Source organism: Plecotus auritus (genome assembly GCF_963455305.1).
Source record: "Plecotus auritus genome assembly, chromosome: 12".
NCBI classification, from domain to species: Eukaryota; Metazoa; Chordata; class Mammalia; order Chiroptera; family Vespertilionidae; genus Plecotus; species Plecotus auritus.
In genome coordinates this window covers 20,463,565-20,487,162 of record NC_137778.1, presented here as the reverse complement: position 1 = coordinate 20,487,162, position 23,598 = coordinate 20,463,565, and the positions used below count along the sequence as shown (strand labels likewise).

The 23,598-nt window shown below is 48.0% G+C and overlaps 1 protein-coding gene across 3 annotated transcripts in view; it reads left to right on the top strand.

Moving 5' to 3' along the window:
- Positions 1-23,598, top strand: part of CACNA1E (calcium voltage-gated channel subunit alpha1 E) — a 265,342-nt gene that overhangs the window by 222,060 nt on the left and 19,684 nt on the right. For all 3 annotated transcript variants that reach the window (XM_080648664.1, XM_080648663.1, XM_080648662.1), the window contains 11 exons: positions 1,618-1,778; positions 2,291-2,428; positions 3,502-3,703; positions 4,441-4,605; positions 5,369-5,479; positions 8,826-8,909; positions 9,603-9,728; positions 13,016-13,081; positions 17,193-17,284; positions 17,803-17,968; positions 23,181-23,308. In XM_080648664.1, the coding sequence (XP_080504790.1) occupies positions 1,618-1,778; positions 2,291-2,428; positions 3,502-3,703; positions 4,441-4,605; positions 5,369-5,479; positions 8,826-8,909; positions 9,603-9,728; positions 13,016-13,081; positions 17,193-17,284; positions 17,803-17,968; positions 23,181-23,308 (1,439 nt within the window). The remainder of the gene's footprint in view (positions 1-1,617; positions 1,779-2,290; positions 2,429-3,501; positions 3,704-4,440; positions 4,606-5,368; positions 5,480-8,825; positions 8,910-9,602; positions 9,729-13,015; positions 13,082-17,192; positions 17,285-17,802; positions 17,969-23,180; positions 23,309-23,598) is intronic.

The following is a 23,598-nucleotide window of genomic DNA, read 5'->3' as shown; positions in this document are numbered from 1 at the left end:
CCACACACATCTGTTGCTGTTATGGAAGCGGAAGTGTCCTGGGAGAAAAGTTGTCTCCTGAATTCCTGTGAATGACAGCTAGCCCTGCTTCCTAGTTCCCCTTCCTCGTTGGGTTCACATATTTTAGAATATTCCCCACCAACCCCTCTGCCTCCCCCATGCTGCCCTCAGCACAAGGCAGCAAAACCAGCTGGATTTATCAAAAGCGGGGACTGCAGGGATGTGACTTCTGAAAGCCCTCTACCTGGCAGGTCCATGGCTTCCTCTCAGAGCACAGGGCCCTGGCCACCTGCACAGGTTCCCAGGAGGCTCATGCCCCACTGCCTGATTTTCCCTGCCCTGCCTTCCCGCCAGGACGAGGCACCTCCCACAGTGTCGAGCAGTCTTTCACGTACTGCTTGTGACAGCCCTCCACCTGGTAAAGGGCCCAGCACTGGGCCTGGACGGGGTCAGTGCCCCACAGGTGTTTGTTCCCTCTGTCCCACCCCAACCAGATTTGGCCAGGAGACCTGGGCCCTGACCACTCTTGTGTCTCATCTCTTTCACCCTATGTGGGGTCCTGGGGAGGGTACAGGTGGCGTGATGAGATTAGGTAACAGACTGGAGGGCGACCCCAACCTTGGTTAATTCCATTTAATGAAGAAGAGCTGGCTCCTCTCTCTGTCGCTCGGTCACCGAGGGAGATGTAAGTGGCTCTGGCGGTTCCACAAGGCTGTGTGTCACTCACAGTCCCTGCAGTGTTGAACTAATTACACCAGCAGTGTTCACCCCGCCCTGCAAAGAGTGACTGCAGAGATGTGATGCCACCGTGCACCAGACTTTCCAGTGAGCTAAACCTAAAAACCTAGAAAATAACCTAAAAAAGGCTTGAAATGTGTTCATATTACTCCCATATTACTCCTCATGGCTTAGGGCTTAGAGCAGCTTCTCCCAAGAGGAATCCATTGCCCCTTTAACTGAATATCCTGCTTTGACGCACCTGGTCTTCCATGTCCACGCCAGGGCAGCTGTCCATCCCTTCCCATACCATCTGTTGCATCTTTATCCCAGCTTTCAACTGGAGAACATTTACGTAAAGGGTTGGATGTAATTGAAGCAAATGCATGAACTTGCATTAAAATGGACAAAGATGATAGTTTATTATCATTCCAATCCATTTAGAAAGGTAAAGAGGAAACGACATATTCAGTATATGAATCAAATTTAAGAATGTCACCAAATACATGAACGGTCAGGGAACAAGCTATTTAATGGCTGAAATGGGCTGAATCAACCCAAAGATCCCTTTCTGCAATAAATTTCTGTCTCCCCGCTAGACAGAGTGCACCTAATGGGGTTCCTCAAAGGAGTTCCTCATTGCCTGATGACATCTGTCTCTCTTGCTCTGGGGTTGCTGTCAGATTCAGAGCATGTGTCCCCTTCTCAGGTGGTGGGTCCTTGTAGTCGTGACCAGCTTGGAAGCCAGCTCTGAATCCCATGAGTGTCACTGCTGAGCAAGGCGATGCCTCCTGAGGCACCTTCTCAGTGGGCTGGCTCGTGATGGTGTGGCCCCAGCTCAGCTCTAGGCAAATGTGCAGGCCCTTCCGGGACTCACACCCAGGTCTCTTCTGTGCACAGGCTGTCTTTGACTGTGTGGTGACCTCATTGAAGAACGTCTTCAACATCCTCATTGTCTACAAGCTCTTCATGTTCATCTTTGCTGTTATCGCCGTTCAGCTTTTCAAGGGAAAGTTCTTTTATTGCACGGACAGTTCCAAGGACACAGAGAAGGAGTGCATGTAAGTGCCACCACACATTCCGTCCACACCGCTCACTTTCTGCTGAAGCGTGTTCCCAGGAGGCCCAGCGACCTCCATATGTAGCTCTGTTCTTTCTCTCATGCCCTTCACGTTCCTCTTTTAGAAAAAGGCAAAATGGGAGGTTGCTAAACTTTGAGCACTTTTTTGTGTCCGACATGGTACCTGGCATTTTACCTCATATATATATTTTTTAATCTTAAATCTTTATAACCACCTTTTGAGATAGGTTTTATTTGCATCTTCGAGATGTGGACGCTGCAGCTCTGAAAGTTTAAGTCAGTTGCTGAAAGGATTAGGAGTCAATCTTCTATGTCTATTGGGCACCAAATCCCATTTTTATTCCACAGTGATACACTGCCTTTGAATAAAATTCCTTTTTCATTGCATTTGTACGCTGATCAGTTACCCTGCATCATTGAAGTCCATAGAATTCCTTGACTCCCCATGAGCTATAGTGAAGGGGCTCTGTTTCATTTCTGCACTGATTTTAGAGGCAACTATGTAGATCACGAGAAAAACAAGATGGAGGTGAAAGGTCGGGAATGGAAGCGCCATGAATTCCACTACGACAACATCATCTGGGCTCTGCTGACCCTCTTCACCGTCTCCACAGGGGAAGGATGGCCTCAGTGAGTGACGAGCTTGCTTGTCTGTGAGCTGGGGTGGGACCATGTGGTTGCCTTTGAGAAGCCAATTCAAGATGAACCAGGATAATCCTTAGTTATTATACCAGGGAGAGTAAGTGACTCTGAGTGGGTGAGAGAGGCAGAAGAAAGAATGGAAATCCTTAAGGCAAAAATTGAGAGGGAGATGACAAAGTCTAGGAAATATTTGAAAGTCTTAATGTTTTAGCCAAGTATTGAGGAGTTGAGTGGAGCCATTGTAATCCTATAGAACAAGTAAGTTTTGAACAGCTTTCTGTCCCTTACAAGAGTCCCTGGGAGTTGTTTTAAACAGATTTCTCCTCCAAGCTCGCCCTACACCTGAGGATTGAGGGTTGAGGATGAGCTGGCAGAACCCAGAGATACTTTGTGTGATCACACCTCTTCTAAAGAAAACAATGTAGTTTCTTTTTTTCCAAAAGATTTTTTTATTGTTTTTAAGAGAGGAAGAGAGAGGGAGAGAGAGAGAAATGTGTATGTGAGTGAAACATCAACTGGCTGTCTCCTGCACACCCTCTACCAGGGGTTCAGTCCACAACAAAGGCATGTGCCCTGACCAGGAGTTGAACAGGCAGCTTTTTGGTGTATGAGTCGATGTCCAACCAACTGAGCCACACCGGCCAGGGAAGAATGTAGTTTTATGCTACCCATAGCTGTACAGTGACTTCTCAGCGACTTGGCAATTACCAAGACACCCCTTTCTGGTGGCAGCATGCTCTAGTTGGCAGCAAAATGCCAAGTGGAAATCCAGGAGTCTCTTGGTATTGAATATGACAACATAAACTATAAAATAATGTCACTCTGTTGCTTAGAAGTTAGATGCCTGATGGAGCGGGCTAGAAAGGCAGTGGGTTGAGGGTCACTGAATCCCCACCAACTTGGTTATTATGGACCCCAAATATATTAATGGACGTTCTGCACAGTCAAGGAGGTCAGACAAGAAAATATAACAGGTGGCATATCTCCTACTGAAGCCTTGAGTCAGAGCAGTGGCCAAGACGGCCATCCGCCATCGGTGCCCCCTCATTCTGTCCCCACAGAGTTTTGCAGCATTCTGTCGATGTGACAGAGGAAGACCGAGGCCCGAGCCGCAGCAACCGCATGGAGATGTCCATCTTTTACGTGGTCTATTTTGTGGTCTTCCCTTTCTTCTTTGTCAACATCTTCGTGGCTCTCATCATCATCACCTTCCAGGAGCAAGGGGACAAGATGATGGAGGAGTGCAGCCTGGAGAAGAACGAGGTGGGTCAGGTGGTCTGCAGCGTGGGCAGCCAGAAAGGGACTCTGAACAGCAGTGTTGGGAAGGAAGACAGTCTCCTAAACTTAATATTTATAGGGAGAAGGTGGGGGAAATTACTCAGTCATTAAATAAATTTTTTTTGAGCATCTGCTCTGTGGAACTTCGCCTATAGGTGCAGTGCAGAGTCTAGAAGTGTGGTGTATGGTGGGGGGTGATTAAGACACCTGGTCACCTAGCTGTGTTGCTCTGTGGTGCATGTTTGCTATAAAGGAAGGGGCTATGACTCGTTTATGACTGCTTTTCTAGTAACAAGCATAGTTCTGGTAGATTGTAGGGTTCATTATTTTTATAATGGAAGTGAACTAGAAACTGGGACTATAAAAGAAATGCATCAAGTGCTATGGGAACGCATAGAGATTTTGCCTTCTGACTAAGGGCATCAGATAAGGCTTCCTGCCTAAACATCTTCGCCACACACCATGTGAAAAGGGCATTATTAATAACCATTAAGTTCTTACCCCATGTGACAGACCCACCCCCCCAGTTCTGTGTATTCATTTAAGGTGATATCTCACCTACAGTGTTGCCCAGACAATCCCTTTTGCCATTTTTACATCTGTTTGTGCCACCCTATGTTTTATACGCTGTCCTCTTCTTCTAACCATCTAACAGAGCCACGGATGTGCAAGGCTTGGGGGATTTGGGCTTGGGCCAATAACCAATCATGACTTTCCTACAGAGGGCGTGTATCGACTTCGCCATCAGTGCCAAGCCACTCACCCGCTACATGCCGCAGAACAGGCACACCTTCCAGTACCGCGTCTGGCACTTTGTGGTGTCTCCATCCTTTGAGTACACCATCATGGCCATGATTGCCTTGAACACCATCGTGCTGATGATGAAGGTGAGAGGGTGGTGGCCGGAGGCACTGGGGCAGGCGAACCTCAGGGACTCTTCCCTCACAGAGCAATTGCGTGTTCACCCAAGACACTCCACCTTACCAGTGTGAGGGTCCTTACCTGCTTTTCCGTCATGGATTCTCTTTTTGATCTTCTCTCTTTCAATAGCCCAGCCTCTCAGTCTTTGGGGCAAAGTACAGTGAAACATAACACTGCCCGGTAATTCCCAAGCCCAGAGGTTGTGATGGCAATGAATTTCAGACAAGGGTGGAAATGTACGGAGATGTAGGTGATCACAGGGTTCTAATGGAGTGTTGGAAGAGATTTGACCTTGTTTAATACTAAATGGGCAAGTTTTAACTCTGGAAAAGGTTTCTGTCCTGCCCACTTGCATCTTGAGAAGATTGGCTTTTGCTAATAAGTAGCCTTGGGGGAGGGTCTGTGTTTCCCTCTGTTTTGTTTCGTTCTTCCCTATGGAATATGTAAGTCTTCCCTATGGAATATGTAAGTCTTCCCTATGGAATATATAAGTCTTCCCTATGGAATATATGTCTTCCCTATGGAATATGTAAGTCTTCCCTATGGAATATATAAGTCTTCCCTATGGAATATATGTCTTCTCTGCAGAATTCCATGTCGGTCTCTCCTGTACCACGTGCCAGAGTGCCTCCCAAGGGGAGGGGTGAGAGATGGCCAGCCTTGGGGACACGGAGTACCCCTCTCACTTTAAGGGTTGGTTCTTTCTCTCCTTTTTTCTCTTCCTGGCAGTACTACTCTGCGCCCTGTACTTATGAACTGGCCCTGAAGTACCTGAATATCGCCTTCACCATGGTGTTTTCCTTGGAATGTGTCCTGAAGATCATTGCGTTTGGCTTCTTGGTAAGTCATGGAATGTATCCTCATCACATTTCTCCCCAGCCTTTGTGGGAAGGAGAGTGGGTACCACTACTCAAAAACGGTTCGTGTACCTACCCACCTAATGGTGGGCTCCTTTCGACTGCCTAGTAAACTACCATGGACACAAGGTGATGGTGGGTTGGGAGAAAGGGCAAAGGATAGGAGAGCTCCACGCTCATCCAGCTGTCCGCTCTGGTCCTGTCCGATTCCATCACTGGTTGAGGGGTGACAGTCATTGGGTCTCACTAGCATTGCGATTTATCCGTTGCTAGGGAGCAAAGCAAGGCCTGAACTAATAAACCTGGAGTGCTCATTTACTGTAAAAGGTATAAAATTTTATAACTCAAATGGGAAAATAGCTGTCCCTCTAGCCTCAAACATAGTTGATAATAGGTTTTACCTAATGTGCCTCCTCCCCTTAGTTACATGAAGAGTAATTTCTGCCAACAAAAATGTTTATTAAGCTTATAAAAGCTAATGACATTTGAAGTGTGTATGTGTGTGGGTAGGAGAGAGAGGTGTGTGTATTCTGGACTTGGGTTTGGGAAGGGTTGGAATGAGTTTTTCTGTCATGAGTCCTCCTTTGACTTTTGAACTACTAATTATAATCGGCAAATTCTTGCATCTGCTCTCAAGAGCGTGAAGCAAACCTAGCCGATTGCTTCAGTGTCCTGTAAATAAGAGCGTCCTCTCGGCCCCCACCCCCTTGCTTCAGCGTTTACAGGGAGACCAGTGGGATGCAGGGAAACCCACTTGACAGCTGTTTCCCACTTATTTCATGTGAGCTTCTATTCCAAATGATACGTGTATCCGGGTTTCTCTGCAAGAAGGGAAACTTTGCTTGTTGTCTGAATATGGGCTTGATAATTGCGAGAGCTGATTGTGGGGTTGCTTTGCTCTCTTAATGGCCCTTTGAAAAGTCATTTATTTGATGGCTTGGGGAGGAGAGTTGAAGGAAACCCATTGCAGGTGGCCGCATTGTTGTCTGCCTCACTTCCTTTTGAGTGTTTTGAGACTTGAGATTTGGGGAAATAAAAGAGTGAAAAGAAACTACCACCAACAAAGATGCCTGGGTAATACAGTCTAGCCCTGAGTGCGGGGTGAGTGGGGTGATAGAGAAGTGGTACCGCAACGAGGGAAGTTTCCCCGTGCATCTTGATTACTTGCATGTGGTATTGATACTACCTGTGACTTAAGTCCCCAATTACGTGTCTAATTATGGTAAATGCTGAATACAGACTTAAAAGCTTAACCAGATGATTCGGCCCCAAAGCCTGCCTCCTTCCCACCCTCGTCCCCATATTGTCATTCAAGGTTGCGAGACATCTCCACAGTATGAAAGGCACCACTAGTCCCAGGTACGTCTTTACGTTGATAGAGTGCTCTAGGTGTTCAGATACCCTAACATGCACCCTGTCCGGTCTTCTCAGTGACTGAAATAGCCATGGCCAGTAGCATCATTAGCATTATTGTTGTTCATTTAAATGAGGAAACTGAAGGTCAGAAAAATTGTGCCATTCTTTTGAGGATTACACAATAAAAGGCAGTAGAATTGGAGAGTATAATGGGGATAAAAAAGGAAGAAAAAGAGGGAGAGAATAAACATATACTGGTTGTCTATTAAGTACCAAATACTTTACATATTATTCATTTCAGCTTCATATCAGCTCTATTCGATGGGCAGTGGTCTTCCTTATGGATGCGCTAGGGCTCAGGCAGATTGAATGCTTTGTCCAGGGTTCCTACAAGGCAGAGCCAGCATTCAGATCCTGGTCTGGCTGACTTGGAAGCCCACATTCTGTCCACCGTAATGTACTATTCTGACTACATTGTGGGTCCCTACCATACTGTGGGAAAGCATCCTCACCTGGAATCCAGAGCTTCCGTCCTCAGAGACCTGGCTTTGTATTCTCTCTGCTCTATGTGGGGGGAGCAGGGTGGAGATCCAGGTACTAGGCATCTGCCCCAGGTTGGGGATAAGAGGGACTTGGAGACTCGCCTTGGCTCCAGTCATGAAGGAGTAGGTATTCGCCATGGAAAGTGTGATTGTGAGGCTCTGTGCTCCAGTTTCTCTCTATGCCTGGCAGGTACATCTGACTTTGGAATCAGACAAGCCTCACTTTGCTCATTCATAAAATGAGGATAACAATAGCCACCTTGCAGCCTCAGGTATTTGTTGTGTGTATCCAATTAGGCCGTATGCCCAAGGCATCTAAGGCTTCCAGTCCTGAGTAGGTGTTCATTATACGTAGCTCATCTCCCCACGCTCCTTCCCTATCTTTGTCTCTCCCTACTCTTCTTACCAACCCTACCACTCAGTATTTCATGAACATAGGTATCACTGTCTTTCTATAGACTCCATAGGAGGAATAAATGAATTGAATGAATGCCAAGGGCCTGGCCCAGTATCTGGCGCCCACAGCAAGGACTCACTGATGCCAGCCATAAGGATGGGGGCGGGGGTGCACTTCTATAGTGCCCTGAGAGTGCTGTGGGCAAGCAGGTGACATTGGGAGACCTGAGTGTCCTGTGTCTTTTAAGGAATACAATCCAAGGTCTTAGCTCACCTGAGCCCTGGAAATGGCTGCAGAGCCCACTCTTTCTGTTAGGGAAAGTGTTATCTGATTGGTGGATTTCCTGGGTCCTTTGTTTCTCTTCCATCTCCTTCGACCCACTCATTTTATTACTGCTTCCTGGTACTTTATTTCCTCAAAAGGTGTAACAGAGCACAGGAAGAAGGGTGGGGGGGGAATCAAGTCTGTTCATCCTATTGCAAATCACCCATTGGTTTGAAAGGCTCAATGGAGTTAGAGGGGATTTTAGCACATCTTTCATCTTTAGTCACTTAGGACATCTCTGTGACTTTTATTAATAATTGAAAGTCAGAACTGTATATTTATAGGGTCACGTGATACAAAATGGATAGAGTTATAGTTGTAGAAATCCTTGAAATAATATTGTAAGTAATTTGATTGTCTTGTAGGTGACAATGATCTTTCTTTTTCTTGGATTTATGATGTTCTTGGCCACAAATCTCTTCCTTACATATGAGCTTTTTAGTGACACCTTCAGTAACAAGGTCTTCAAATAGTGATGAAACTGCTTCCCAAATGAGAAATTCCCAAATTAGTAAAGGAGACATAGCATTTCTGGTGTGAAATAGGAAACTGAAGCCAATGATGGAATGAACTTGTACATAAATTAACAAGTTTCCATTCCAAGTGACAAAGTTATGTAATAAAAGTTATCTTTTCCCCAGTTTTTCTTTTCTTCCTGGTTTTCTTTTCCTCCTTTTTCTGATGCCCTCATGGGTGAATTCTCTTGGCAGAACTATTTCCGAGACACCTGGAATATCTTCGACTTCATCACCGTGATCGGCAGCATCACAGAAATCATTCTGACGGACAGCAAGGTGAATGGCTCGGAGAGCTGGTCTTTAAGCTTGGCCCTGAAGTAGCATCTAAGAAAACCCTCTGCACGTTCAGTCTGTTTTAAACTCATCAAACCATACCTGTAGCCCTCTGAGTGTGGGGAGTTCACGTCCTCACTCCTGAGCTTTAGCCAGAAAATGCAAACATCTGAGGGCCCTGGATCTCACGGAAGCCTTGTTTCATTTGCATGACTCACATAGCAGACATCTCCTGGAGTGAGTGGAACGGATAGAGAGAGTGCCGGAAGAGACCTAGTGTCTAGGATTTTTTGCCCCCAAAGTTGTTAGACCTGAATCGTTTCCCTAAACTATTCATCCTAAAGAAGACTTGGAGAGCTCCTAGGAACTCTCTTAGAATGTTGGAGTAGATCTGTTCTTTTGGCATCTAAGTGCAGAGTTAGGATTTACAGAAGACTAGCAGGTTGTTTCTGTCTAACACAGGGCACCCTCCAGGGTACTTCCTACCCTTCTCCCTGGGAATAGAAGGCAGGCCTGGGGAGGCTGAGAGAGATGGTCCTCACTGGCCCTTCAGCCGGAGATGGGTTAAGCAGAGAAGACGGAATCCATGTCCAATTTTATTATCTGAATGAGGGGTAAATACGCAAATGCTAACTAGTGCTTATATTTTCTAAATGACTCTAATGCCACTAATTCTGTTTCCTTTCGGTCCACCAGCTGGTGAACACCAGCGGCTTCAATATGAGCTTCCTGAAGCTCTTCCGTGCCGCCCGCCTCATCAAGCTTCTGCGTCAGGGCTACACCATCCGGATTTTGCTCTGGACCTTCGTGCAGTCCTTCAAGGTGAGAGGCACCCGCTCCTCCTCTCCGAGGGTTAGGGTGGCCCTGTCAGTGCCAACAGCACAGCCAGGCAGCACGGCGTCATTACCCAAGTCCCTTCACCTTTGACGCTGGTGGAACGGGTGTCCGTGAGGAGCGCTAGATACACACAGCACAGCTCGGCCGTGCAGCGGGCAGCTTATGTCTAACCGGATAGAATCTCATTCTAGAAAACCACCTCAACTTAGTAACTCAGTTATCTCTTCTGTCCACTGAGGCAGGGAGCTTATCTTAGGAGGCATTCCAAAACCCTGTCCGTGTATAGCGCCAGCCACCTGTAGTCACTTACCCTCTGCATTTTCAGGGACGTGACAGTGGCTTTATCTCACCGAACAGGACTCCTTGAGGTCTGTTTTATAGCAAGACGAGTCCCAGCACGTCTTCATCAGTGTGTTTCCTGAGCCACTGGGTGTGTGGCGTGCTCACAATTGCCTCTGTGTCCTGTATACCAACAGGATGCCTGGCAAGGGTAACCTGGGAAGCATCTTTGGAAAGAACAGAGGTGTATGTGTAATTAAGTGTAAGTGAAATACCGATACCTGAGACCCACTTTAATGGCAGAGACTTCCAGTAAAAGAAGTTCCCAAACCTATTTAAATACCTTCAGGCTCTAGCCAATACCATAATTAGTTGGTGTGTTTTTTTAAGGGAAGCTTTTTTTAAAAATATTTTTTTATTGATTTCAGAGAGGAAGGGAGAGGGGGAGAGAGATAGAAACATCAATAATGAGAGAGAATCATTGATCGGGTGCCTCCTGCACACCCCATACTGGGGATCAAGCCTGCAACATGGGCAAGTGCCCTTGACCGGAATCAAACTTGGGACCTTTCAGTCTTCAGGCCGATGCTCTATCCACTGAGCCAAACAAGCTAGGGCCATAATTAGTTATTTTTAAGGTTCAGGGGGCCTAAATATTATTCAAATGCTTACTATGTTCCTCTTATATAAAAACAAGTTTTTCCAAGACTGTGTTTTAATAATGAATATGATGCTTTTCAGTGATTGAAAGATAAGAAATCACAGAATTGTCTTCTTTGTTTTAATTATTTATATATGGGGTGGGCAAAAGTAGGTTTACAGTTGTTTGTCTGGAGAAAGACATGCAGGTTATGATTATTTAAAATAGCTTTATTAACTCAAAAGAATGTCACAGTGCAACTGTAAACCAACTTTTGCCCACCCCTGTCTTTTCAGTCCAAGTTGTGATAAAGAAGGCAAGCCAGGGAGTTTGCAGTTTCTTATCCTTCAGAAAGGGCGTTCGCTTACCCAACACTCTCATCATTGATTCACTTCTCCATCCAGGACCCGCGGGCTTGAGAAGTGAGGCCAGTTGTAAGGAAGTTCGCTCAGGCTCCTCGGAGCAACCTTTGACATTTTTGCTGTATCCAGAGTCATTGTTTGATGTGATAGCTCCCACAGAGGCCTTCGGAAAACCACGTTTCCCAAGCTAACTGGCAGAGGAGAAATCTAAACCCTTAGCAAGAATTTACTACGAGTCTCAGGTGAATTCAGATTTAGGATTTGAAACCAGATGCTCTTAAAACCTTTTTCTCTAGAAGCCTCCCCAACAAGCTACCGTTTGTTCGTGAGTCTCTTAAGAACTACGTGTCAGCCTGTCATATTATCGTGATCACCATTTCTCTGTTAAAACTGAACACTATGCAGGGCAAAGAAAAAGCCTGTCAAAAAGTGATGGCCAAATGGTTGGCTTATTTCAGTGAATACACACACTGGTGAAGACAGGTGACACGGTGACGGGTAGGAGTTCCCTTATTGGAACAGTCCTGGGACATGCATAAAAGTTGTTTTCCCAACGCTGGCATAACAAAGGCTGCCTCTGCAGATACACAGCAGGGGCCACACAATATAAACAGCATGGCACTGCCTGCCCCCGCCCTCTCAGCCCTGAGCTCAGCCCAGGTCTGCACCACTGCGTTGGAATTTATAACGTGATAAAGAAGAGATCAGAATGAATCTTTAGTCCTCTCTCCAAAGCTGTGGGAAGGGAGAGATGAACTAGGGACTGGAGCCCTTGGAGGAGAGAAGGTAGAATAAGGGCAGGAGGTGAACATAGAAGTTGGTAGAAGGTAGCACACCCAGGTGGCACGCAACCTGCCTCCCTACTCTCTCCTTTCAGCAGAGGGAGTCTTCCCATGGCCCCTCGAAATGCAGCCAGTCGGCCCACAGATCTCGGGAGTCAGCCCTCATTGGAGAGGGGGTTCTCCCACCAACTTTACTCGCATTACCAAAGTCTCCCGGGGCTCCATTCGGTGAGGTCTGTTGGTGAGCCCTGCGGCTCCTGCCGGCTGAGAGCCTGGAATTGATCCCCTGGGATCTGCACTGTCCACACTCAAGATAGAGTGGAGATGCACAGTAGGTAGCTGTGCCGCCTTTCGGGGAGCTTCCTGGACGATAAAGAAGAGGGATTGGCACGTCGGCACTGAGATCACCGCAGAATTAACAGTGCCCACCCTGGCCCCCAGCCCAACTGCTCTGTGTGCATGCACCCAGCCACCCAGGGCGGTCTCCTGCCTTCCATCTCCTTCCCTGGCCCCTTCACCCCATAACAGATGTCATCCCTAAGCGGCAGTTCGCTTGCCCAGTGTGGGACTTTGTGCTGCGTGGTTTGGACAGGGCTTGGTGGTGGCTGACACCTAAAAGGCGTTTTGGGGATTTTGCATGACACATATGGAAATATCAAAAACCTAAAACTTTGGGAAAAGATGTTTTCTCGGAGGATGAAGGAGATTTCTAGGAACTGACAAACAACCAAGACCCCAGCATTTGAGTTTGTTTACAGATTCTTCTCATGGGCTCCGCATTGAGTGGGGGAATGGGAAAGGGTAACACTAGGATTGGAGCCAGTGCTGGATGCTTGCTGTGTAATTTACATCACAATGGCCCACATTATTAATATTCTGTTGTGCAAAGTGGGATAAGCCCCAGGCCCAGGAATTTTCCCAGCTCTCCCTGGAGATCTGGGCCACACTCCAGGTGAGGGAATATTCTGGACAGGAGGTCAATTACGAGCCTCCCTATGGCCAACAGCTTCCATCTCTGTCAGAGGATGTGGACATCTGCAAAGTATGGCACCCTGAAATAGGACAGCCCCTGGGGACACAACCCCCAGAGAGTCTGCGTAAGTCAGCCTCCGGACAAGACGCCTTGTACTGCCGGCGACTGCAGGCTGTTGTTGAGCCTGAGAGCTGCCTGCCTTTGAACTCACGGTCATATCTCTGCTTTCCTTCCAGGCCCTGCCCTACGTCTGCCTCTTGATTGCCATGCTTTTCTTCATCTATGCCATCATCGGGATGCAGGTGAGCCAGCGCGTGCTGGGCCTGGTCAGGGCGGTTGTGGCCCAGACTGTCTCTGGCTCACTGAGCCCTCAGGGCTGGGGGTGCGTTAAAGGGGCACACTCTCAAGGTCTTGTTGCCGTGTGACCTTGGGAATTTCCCAGGTGCCGGCTTCCCCACTCAGGTTGCCCAGGTAGGCAGGGTGGCCTGGTACAGGGGTTTCATCTGAGGTTGTGAGACCATAGTGATGACTTACAGGTAGCTGGACTTCCAACAACAAACCACAGCAAAGGTGGCACCTGCGTTCTTGGCCAGAGGATGCCCAGGAGACTAAGGAGGGGGCAGGGCTCATGCTGATCAACTGTTCAGGGTCTCGGGTGTTAGAGTTAGGCCTTAAAGAAGGTCAATGGCTGATCTCCTGTATGCAGTGACACAGAATATGTCTGAGTAAAATCCTGAATGGCTGAGATTTACAACCTGACACTCACCCCAGGGAACAACTTGTCAGGTTCCTGGCAGCATGCCAAACCTACACCCAAGGGCCACATTCCAGCTAATTTTTCTCAAAGGGCCGTGCAGCTGGCTGGTTACACATCCTTCCTGGTTTGGGAATTGAGAAGCGGGGATCAGGTTCCCACCTTGGATATTCCTACAGTTTCCAAAGGCCCATTGAGCGGAAGAGCCCAAAAGATCTTTCACAAGCAACTGTCATTTAGGGCAGGTGGGCTCCTGCTGAAAACACACAGCAGCAGCCCACGGCCCTACCTGGCCGGGGGCACCGGCTCTCTGCTGGTCTCAGGGAGGCTAACTCTATGACTTGGAGGTGGAGAGACTAAGCCCCAACACAGAACTTCAGCCAAGTGGCAGTCCCCTGCAGTCAGGCAGGCTGGCCACCTTTGGATTGCCTACCAGCTGTCTTTTCCATGGCACCTGCCATCTGGAGTCATTGGCCACATCTCCCAGGCCTGCCCAGTCGGCAGCCCCTCTGAAAGGCTCTCCCTTTTACTCCTCTTGCGGCTGCGCTTCTGGATTTCATTCATCTTCTGACCCCATTACTGGAGAATTTATGTGATAGAAGCCAAGTGTCAGGAAGTGTGAGACTTGGCTGAGAAGTAATGAGATCTTCTCCGCGGAGGACACTTGAGCAGGGGTTTACCAATGAAGTCTGGGGCGTGGAGGAAGCTGACTCCAGCGACCTTGAAGATTGCCTTGACGACTTCTACTAAGTCCCTTCGAACTTCCGAGTATTTGGTTCTAGAATTAAAATCTTCTTGAACAGCCAAATGGAACTTGATAAAATGACATTCTTTTTTACTTATGCTGAAAAAAAGTTCTTACCGCCTTTTTCATTTTCAAACAAAATACACTAGGATTACACCATCTCCCATACTAACTGGTTATTAATACTACTGAAAATGACGATAATGCTGTTCACCATTACTCAACTTCTTGAGTGGCAGGCACTGTGCTAAATGAATGTCCTTACCCTCTGTGTGTGTGTGTGTGTGTGTGTGTGTGTACACGCGTATACATAGGCGCGCGCCTATGTACATACACACACAAGAGAGAGTAAGAGAGAGATACAAAGCTTCTAACTAGAAAGATTGCATCTCATATTGTCATAACAAAGCAAAGGGATCCTTACAAACAAAGGCAGAAGGACAGGAGAACAGAGCATTAGAGAGGTAAACACAACAAGATGTCTCTATGGTAGTGGTTCTCAACCTTTCGAATGCCGCGACCCTTTAATACAGTTCCTCATGTTGTGGTGACCCCCAACCATAAAATTATTTTCGTTGCTACTTCATAACTGTAATTTTGCTACTGTTATGAATCGTAATGTAAATATCTGTGTTTTCCGATGGTCTTAGGCGACCCTGCTAGCGGTTCTCAACCTGTGGGTCGCGACCCACAGGTTGAGAACCGCTGCTGTAGAGCCTAAGACCATCGGAAAACACAGATATTTACATTACGATTCATAACAGTAGCAAAATTACAGTTATGAAGTAGCAACGAAAATAATTTTATGGTTGGGGGTCACCACAACATGAGGAACTGTATTAAAGGGTCGCGGCATTAGAAAGGTTGAGAACCACTGCTCTATAGGAAGGACTGTTATTCTGAACTTTCAAAGTCATCTTGGGAGAAGAGAGCTTTGTAGAGGAATCTGAATGTGGAAGGAAGGAGTAACTTGCTGGGTATGGAAAAGCGCTCTGGGCTGTAGGTCCTTAGAGGCGATGCTTTCAGCCTCAGCTCTACCGCTGACCAGCTGTGCAAACTTGGTCAAGTGACTGAACCTCTCTGGGCTTAACGCCCTCACCAGTCCTGTAGAGGAGTTGGGTACACAGCCTCACAAGTCCTTCCTGGTTCTACAGTTCTGTGAGTCCAAGTGAAAAAGGGTATAAGCCTATACGTTCAATAAGTTTTCTAATGGGTCTCAGCATTCCTTCTTTCTCCTCCGTACCCATTTGATGTAGGAAATTTGGGTTAGTGACAAGGACTGAGTGAAAAGCTAAAAAAATAAAGTGGAAAAAATTAGACCACCTTCACAGTAAATACACATTTTTGGCTTGAAAATTTGCTTGGAGAACATTCCGTGTAAGTTTTGTTTTCTTTGACTATTACACACATACCTCATGCAAACTCTCGGCCTGCCCTCTAACCAGGTCATGATTGGAGAAGGTGTTTGAGGAGGTCATAATGAGGACATCTAATGATGGCTTCAGGTGTGTCACAGGGAGAAAGGACACAAGGTTGGTGTATGTGGTGAATCAGGGATGAATCGTGGATTCTGAGCCAGGAGGGTGAAAGAGAGAGAAGGAGATGCGAACACACACGAGGGGTCCTGACAGCTTCCTCCTGGGGCACCCAGAATTAGATTTGATTGTTGGGGATTTTTTCAGTGCTGCTGTTTGTCTGTTGGGGGGGTTCTCTACCTTCTTATCTTCCTCCTTCCCGCTTCCCCAATGCTGCCTGGCCTGCCCCCTCCATTCTCCCTGAGAGACAAGTAGTATTTGGGTTTTGAAAAGCAACGTTCAGAACACATTCCCAAAGCAGGTGTCAGTGGGAGTTATCTGAGCAAAATAGCTGGGGGCAGAGATTGTTCCTCAATTGCACATTCTGAAAACTGTTAGGGGGGGAATATGTTGCATTCAGCATATATTAGATAAACGGAAGCACGTTAGATATAGGCTGAAAACTGTCTCAAATGGCTGGGAAAGGGACCTGTGAGCCTTCAGTTGTGCAAACGGTGACTTGCGAGACCAGACCCTGATGTCGGAAGCGCAGCTGGGGAGGAACGTGCCTATAGAAGGGCACCTTCTCACCTGAAGAGACCTTGGGTGACCTTGGCTCCAGGCAGCACTGTGTTGGAGAGCTCATCCTTAGTCAGTGTCTGCAGATGAAGCTCTCTGGATTTTCCCTCTTTTTTCACATGGATTTGCCTGGTGACCACATTCTAAGCCCAGCGACCAAGGGCAGATTAGTAAACTCACTCAGTAGCCAGACCTGCCCAAACCCGTTTCCTTCTTCCTCTTCCAAGCGTCCACCGTCCTGACTTTCTTCATCCCTCTGGCCTGGACTTGCTTTGTGTGTGCTCATCCTCAGGGACAGTAGTTTACAGACATATGGACCTTCTGAAATTTGACTCTCTGGGTAGGAACACATCCAAGGAAGACAGAGATGCCCTTCTCTGAACTAAACTTGTGCACTGAGGGCAGCATCTTCCCAAGCCAGAGTCACATCTGCAGATACAGATGCTTCCATCAGCACTACCCGGACAGGCAGAGACTCCCGTGATGGGGTAATGTCTGTGGCAGGCAGCTTAAGTACCACGGTGAGTGCCATGGTGACAAGTGCCATGGAAATAAAAAGACCAAATTAGGTGTGGGAGGAACGACAGACAGGTGGAAGATTTCCCAGATCTTGCCTTCTTTGGCCTTCTTTTCCCTCCTGCTTATCGGGCCACAAGCACGGGGCCCACCAGCCTGCCTGGATGTGAGTTGTCTGGTTCAGGGCGAGGCCATCAGGAGGAGCCAAGCGTGTGGATGTGCCAACCCTGCATCTCATGTCCATGCGCCGGGTACCTCTCGCAGCTCCGCCGTGCTCAGCACTTTCTGTTGGTTTTCTCCTCCAGGTATTTGGAAACATAAAATTAGATGAGGAGAGTCACATCAACCGGCACAACAACTTCCGGAGTTTCTTTGGGTCCCTCATGCTACTCTTCAGGTACCTGGACGTGGAACTATTGTAGCTTAACCCTCCACCGAGGGGACAGAGTTGGTCTTTGCCTCTTCCACTGCCTGTGTCTCTTCATTCCCCGTGCTCCGCTCCTAGCAGGATGACAGTAGGGTGGGGGCAGCAGGGGGGTCATCTCTAACTTGGTAGTGAATTTGCAAATTGCAGCTTCAGCATGTCCTTTGGGACTCTGAGCGGGGGAAGGCGAGTACAGTTTCTTGCAGATCAAATTCCAGTTAAGGCCTGGATGGCCGGGTATGTTGGGGGTCTCAGAAAGTCCCATCACGATCAGCAGAGATTCTTCCAAAAACAGGGAAGCAGTGGGTGAGGTGGCAGGACCCGAGAGAGACTCATTGACACTCTCCATCTCTGCATGGAAAGCACTGAGAGCCTCGAGCACTAGGCAAACCCGTTGGGCCTACGGCAAGAGAAAGGGACGGGAGAATCGGGAGAGAAGGCCAAGGACATGCAGATCTGCAACTAATAACCAAAATGTCTTCTGGACTCAGGAGTGCCACAGGCGAGGCCTGGCAGGAGATAATGCTGTCGTGCCTCGGGGAGAAAGGCTGTGAGCCTGACACCACGGCACCCTCCGGGCAGAACGAGAACGAACGCTGCGGCACCGATCTGGCCTATGTTTACTTTGTCTCCTTCATCTTCTTCTGCTCCTTCTTGGTGAGTAGCCTTGTGCCCTTGACCCACAGTGTGGCCCAGCCCTTCCCAACCCTGATAAATAGTCACGAGATGTTTCCGTCGGTGGATGGTCCCACACACTCCAGCCCACACTGAGAGCCAGGGTTTTCTCAAGAGAACTCTTGGAGGCCACAGTACTTATCAGACTACTGAGTGGGAGGCTATCCATGTTTGAAAAGACGTTTGCTGCTTCCCTGGGAAGGATGGCTATGGGCAGGGTTGGTGGGTGGGGTAGAGGTCATTGACTAGAACAGTGAACTTCATGTCAAATCTCTTGTAACCCACAGTAAATCATTTCTCTTCTGTACCTCGGATGTTTTATAAATAAGGCCAAGAACATCTCTCTCTCTCTGGAGACCTTTGAACTGTTTGAGAAAAGGTACCTTGAAAATACAAGGAGATAGCATTAATAAGAGTAGAATGGTGACAATATACAGTATAATGGATGCAATTCTCTTATGTCATGACTAGAGGCCCGGTGCATGAATTCGTGCACAGGTGGGGTTTGGCCGGCCTGCCCCAATGGGGGCCTATCGGGGCTGGATCGGCTGGGGATGGGGGGTGTGGGAGGTTGGACAGCCAGCCCCACACCCTATCAGGGTGGGGGGGGGGCACTCAGGGGTGGGGCCGGCCTGGGGGAGGGGCTGTAGGAGATTGGGTGGAGCCCATCGGGGTCCCAATCCAGCTGGTTGGCCGCCGCAGTGCATGTCATAGCAATCGATCATTGTGGTCATTCCAGTCGTTCCAGTCGTTCTGTCGTTCTGACTTTTATATATATAGATGTTTAGTGACGGTGACCAGCTTGACATGAGAGGATCTAATTGCTTCAGGTATTAGTGAACATTGAGTAATAACTGTGGAGCATACTTGCTTACAGAATAGTGAGGGGCCCAGGTACCCCTTCGTTCTTTCTTTGGGAGGAAGGAAGCATGAATCGGCACAGCAGCATCCAGAAATCTCTGCGCTGCATAATCTGACCAGTGGGGATAAACAGGATGATGATTGAGGTGTCCCTGCCGAATCAGTGATGGCCAGTCCTGTGTTTGTGGCCATCCTGACATCTCTTAGCTCAGCTTCAGTGCTAACGCCACTGACTATACAAGAATCAAAAGCTCAAGCAGTTCCCTGGGAAAGTGGGCAGTTTCATGGCTGGACATCCCAAAGTAAATGAATTGTCTCTCATCCAGCCATTTCTGCTTCTAACGTGATCCTGGGGGGACTTGCCACCTGTCCATCTCTCAGGTGTGGGGAAGTGGCTTGCAGCTAGACAGAGGGGGACCAGCAGGGGATGGACAGAGAGTGAACTAACTGCCACATTAGTAGCCCACGTTGAGTTATGGGCTTTGCTGCTATTGTAGCTTCTGTAGGATGGGAGGGAAAAGGACTTGATAATAAGAGTGTTATTTGCATGGTGAGCAGATAGATGTGTTTTAGTAAACTCCCTGTGGGAGATTTTGAAAAGAAAAACAAAACAGTATCCTATTTAGAAATATGGAAGTGGAATGTCTAGTGAAAACAACTGAAAAGCAGTTTTGAATGATACTGGAATTTACGTTGATTCATTCACACATTCAGCACATTTGTACTGAGTGGTCATTAAAAGGCGAGGCACTGGCTGTACCAGAACCAAAAATTAAAGCAACGCCCTGGAAAGGTGGGCAGTTTCCTGGGTGGAGTCGAGCTCGGTGAATAGAGCAGTGAACTTCATGTTGAATCTGTTGTAACCCCCAGTACATCCTTTCTCTTCTGTGCCTCCGAAGTTTTATAAGTTGATTCATTCACATGGTTAGCACGTTTGTACTGTGTGTCATTAAAAGGGTAGGCACTGGGGTAAAGCTGTTATGGTCCCTCCATCCCTGCCGTCAAAGGCTGAAAGGCATACAGGGGTCTCAGTGCTTAGATGGGGTGAAATGGTGGTGTAGAAGAACGTGTAGACATCACAGTTTTATCCTACATGGTGTAAATGTTTAATAAATATTTAAAAGAAACCAGAGATATAACTGGAAAATTCATTAGAGACTATAAAGGTACTGGTAGAATTTTGAGATGGAAGGTGCTGCATAATTCATGCTACTATTATTTTTAAATTCACGCTATATTCAGTCTGAGAGGATCTGCTTTCAAATCTCAGCCCCGCAGGAGACTGACTTTGTGACCTTGGGCAAGTCGCCCCACGCAGCCACCCAGAGGGATGTACTGATGGGCGGGATGTGCCAGGCCGTGCGCTTGCAGCTAAGGATGCCAGTGTGTGTGGGAAGCACTGTGTCCTTGAATGGCTGATATAATGAAAGCTGCCACGTGAAAACGTTAGGGCGAGCATTAAAACAAAGAATAGGTGTGAATGAGCATACCATTATACAAGACTATATGCAAATGTAAAACAATAATAAATACCTAAGAGTGTTTGTTACCATGAATAATAGATACCAAGAAAGGAGTGTACAGGATGTGTGGATACGTGAAAAACCGTCTGTAACCCATGCAGCCATTGCATATATATTCACTGTGGCTCCAGTCTCGGAGGCAGACAGAGAGGCCGTTCTAGGATCAGGCACAGCTGCATGAGACAGCCGAGTAACAGTGGCTTAACCCAGAGAGATGTTTCTTTCCCTCGAGCACCAGCGAAATCTGGAGGGAGGCAGTGCGGGCTCGTCATGGTGACTGCACAGTGGTTAGTGCTCCAGACTTTCTGCTCCTTTACCTCCAGGGCTGTCCCTCATCCTCTTGAGGCTAGAACTTGAGTCATCCACTTACATTCTAGGTGGAAGAAGGAAGGAAGGGAGGAAGACTGGTTAGTAGGATGGGCCAGCAGTCTCTCTGACTGGTTGGTAGGATGGGCCAGCAGTCTCTCTGACTGGTTAGTAGGATGGGCCAGCAGTCTCTCTGACTGGTTAGTAGGATGGGCCAGCAGTCTCTCTGACTGGTTAGTAGGATGGGCCAGCAGTCTCTCTGACTGGTTAGTAGGATGGGCCAGCAGTCTCTCTGACTGGTTAGTAGGATGGGCCAGCAGTCTCTCTGACTGGTTAGTAGGATGGGCCAGCAGTCTCTCTGACTGGTTAGTAGGATGGGCCAGCAGTCTCTCTGTGTTGGCAGAGAAGACTCTAACAGGTCCCTCCTGTAAACGTCTTCCTTATCCTGTTACCCCGCCTGCATAACTGGCTCCTCCATGTACCCACCCAGCCATTTAACCTGCAAGTCAGCAACAGAGACTCCCATTCCCTCACCCCCACAGCCCACTGGTCTCTCTCAGGCAGGACTCTCTCTCTTGCAAGTGACACCGAGCCTGGCTATATGGGCGGAAGCAGAAAGGGATTTGATAGGCACGTGGCAATGAGGAGTCCTGGGGCAGGGGGCTTGAGCTGGCTTGATTCGGGGCTCCAAAGGCATCACCAGGGCCAGTTTCCTTTTCTATTTATAGATTTCTTTTTTTCTATTTTATTTTATTTTATTTTATTACCACAATTTATCCCCTCTCTGCCCTCTTCCAGCCTCACCACCTCCTCTCCCCTGCAATCACCATACTGTTGTCAGTGTCCATGAGTTGGTTCTTTTTTGCTCAATTCCTTCACCACCACTCTAACACCCCCTTCCCCACCAGAGCTGTCTTCCTGCTCTCTGTGAGTCTGTCTCTATTTTGCTTGGTAGTTTAGTTTGTTCATTAAATTCCACACATGAGTGAAATCATATGGTACTTGTCTTTCTCTGACTGGCTTATTTCACTTAGCATAATGCTCTTCAGGTCCACCCATGCTGTCGCCGAAGGTAAATGTTCTTTTTTTTTTTTTACGGCCGAGCAGTATTCCACTGTGTATGTGTAGTGTAGCTCGCTCGCTCCAGGCTCTTTCTTCAAACATCCCAGCCTGAGGCTCTGAGACCACAGCAGCAGTCCCTGCACATTCAAGACCAACAGGGAAGGACAAGTGTTTGCCCTGAAGGTTCAGTACCCTTTTGCTGGCCTTGACTGGACCACCAGTCACCATGGCCCAGAGGAATGGGATCCAATGACTGGCTAAGGCTGGGTCCCAAGGGGGGTGCCCCACTGAACCACATGAACTAGGAATAGGCAAGGGGTGGGTCCCCAAAAGAGCAGAAGTACAGTCAACGGGTGCTAGGCAGCCAAGAATCAACAAAACAAGTGCTGTTCACTGTGGCCATCTAGTCCTGTTTAGGCTGCTGTCCTGCCACTGGCTTGGTTCAGGGTATGACTACCCCTCAGTGCTGCTCCTGAGGGTCCTCTGCACGCAGCTATCCCCCGTCTCTCTCCTAGTTTGCTCCCCTTCAGTAATTCCTGTCGCCTGCTGCCTAATCTAGACCAGGGGTCAGCACACTGCAGCCCATGGACCAAACCTGGTTTACCACCTGCGTTTGTAAAACACAGTGGCTTTTTCATTCTTAAATGGTTGAGAGAAACAAAGGATGAATAATATTTCATGGTGTGAAAATGATATGAAATTCAAATCCTGTTACCACTGTCACCTGCAGATGGTGCTTTCCTGGCTCTTCTGAAAAAATCTGTAACATTTGTATATTTGCAATATGTCGCAGTCTTGACTAAATACTAAGGCTTTAAGAATACTCAAGTGACAACATCTAGTGAGTGTCCGCGTGCTTTAAGCTGTGTGCTAGGCAAGGGACTAGATCCCCGGGTTAAGATAGGAACTTTCTTACCCCCACCCCCTGCACCTGGGTGTCTGTTTGGAATACAGGGGGTGGACAATAAATGTTGTTGAGCAAGCAAGTGGGAGAACAGGGTCTTGGAAGCCACTCAAGAGCCAAGAATAGCTTCAAGTCGGCATGCAGTAAGCCATGGCGTGGGCTCTGAGAGGTCTCACCCGTTCTGTTGGCTCCTTTGGTGGAGCAAGGGTGGGGGAGGGGCTGGAAGGGAGAGTGGGCGTCAGGCCTTAGCTTTCTCCAGCCTTGGCGCATGTTGTCGCTGCTGCTCCCTGGCTGCTACGATAACAATTAAATAAATGGAACAGATAACAATGCTTTGCAAATAGAAAACTGAAATGATGCTGTTCGCACAGTGAAATGTGTGGCACAGATAACACAAACGCAACGCATTTAGCAAGATCAACAGGCTTTGGTCGGGGCCTTCAGCCTTACAAACTTGGGAATTGTTGATTGGCCTTGAAGTCTGTTTTTCTGCTTTGGGGTTCCCCTAACTTTTCTTCTCTCGCCTTGTGCCCTCCAGATGCTCAACCTGTTCGTGGCCGTCATCATGGACAACTTCGAGTACCTGACTCGGGACTCATCCATCCTGGGGCCTCACCACTTGGATGAGTTTGTCCGTGTCTGGGCAGAATACGACAGAGCTGCATGGTGAGTAGGCCACTCGGCCACCCCACTGGGGCCTGTATGAGGGGCCACCAAGTTCTCAAGGAAGAGGTTGGCATTAGAGCCACCCAAATGCTTGCCTGTTACAGAAGGAGAGGGCATTTCTCTTGGCTGTGGCCCGTTGGAGAGGCCGGGTCCTCAGCATGGCTCTGGTATCAGACGTAGCTTTCCTCTCTCCCTTTCCCTCTCTTTCTTTCGGTGACAGCCTGTCCCTTTCTTTGCCAATCTCACCACGCTGTCCATACCTCAGAGCCTTTGGGTTCATTCCCCAGAGG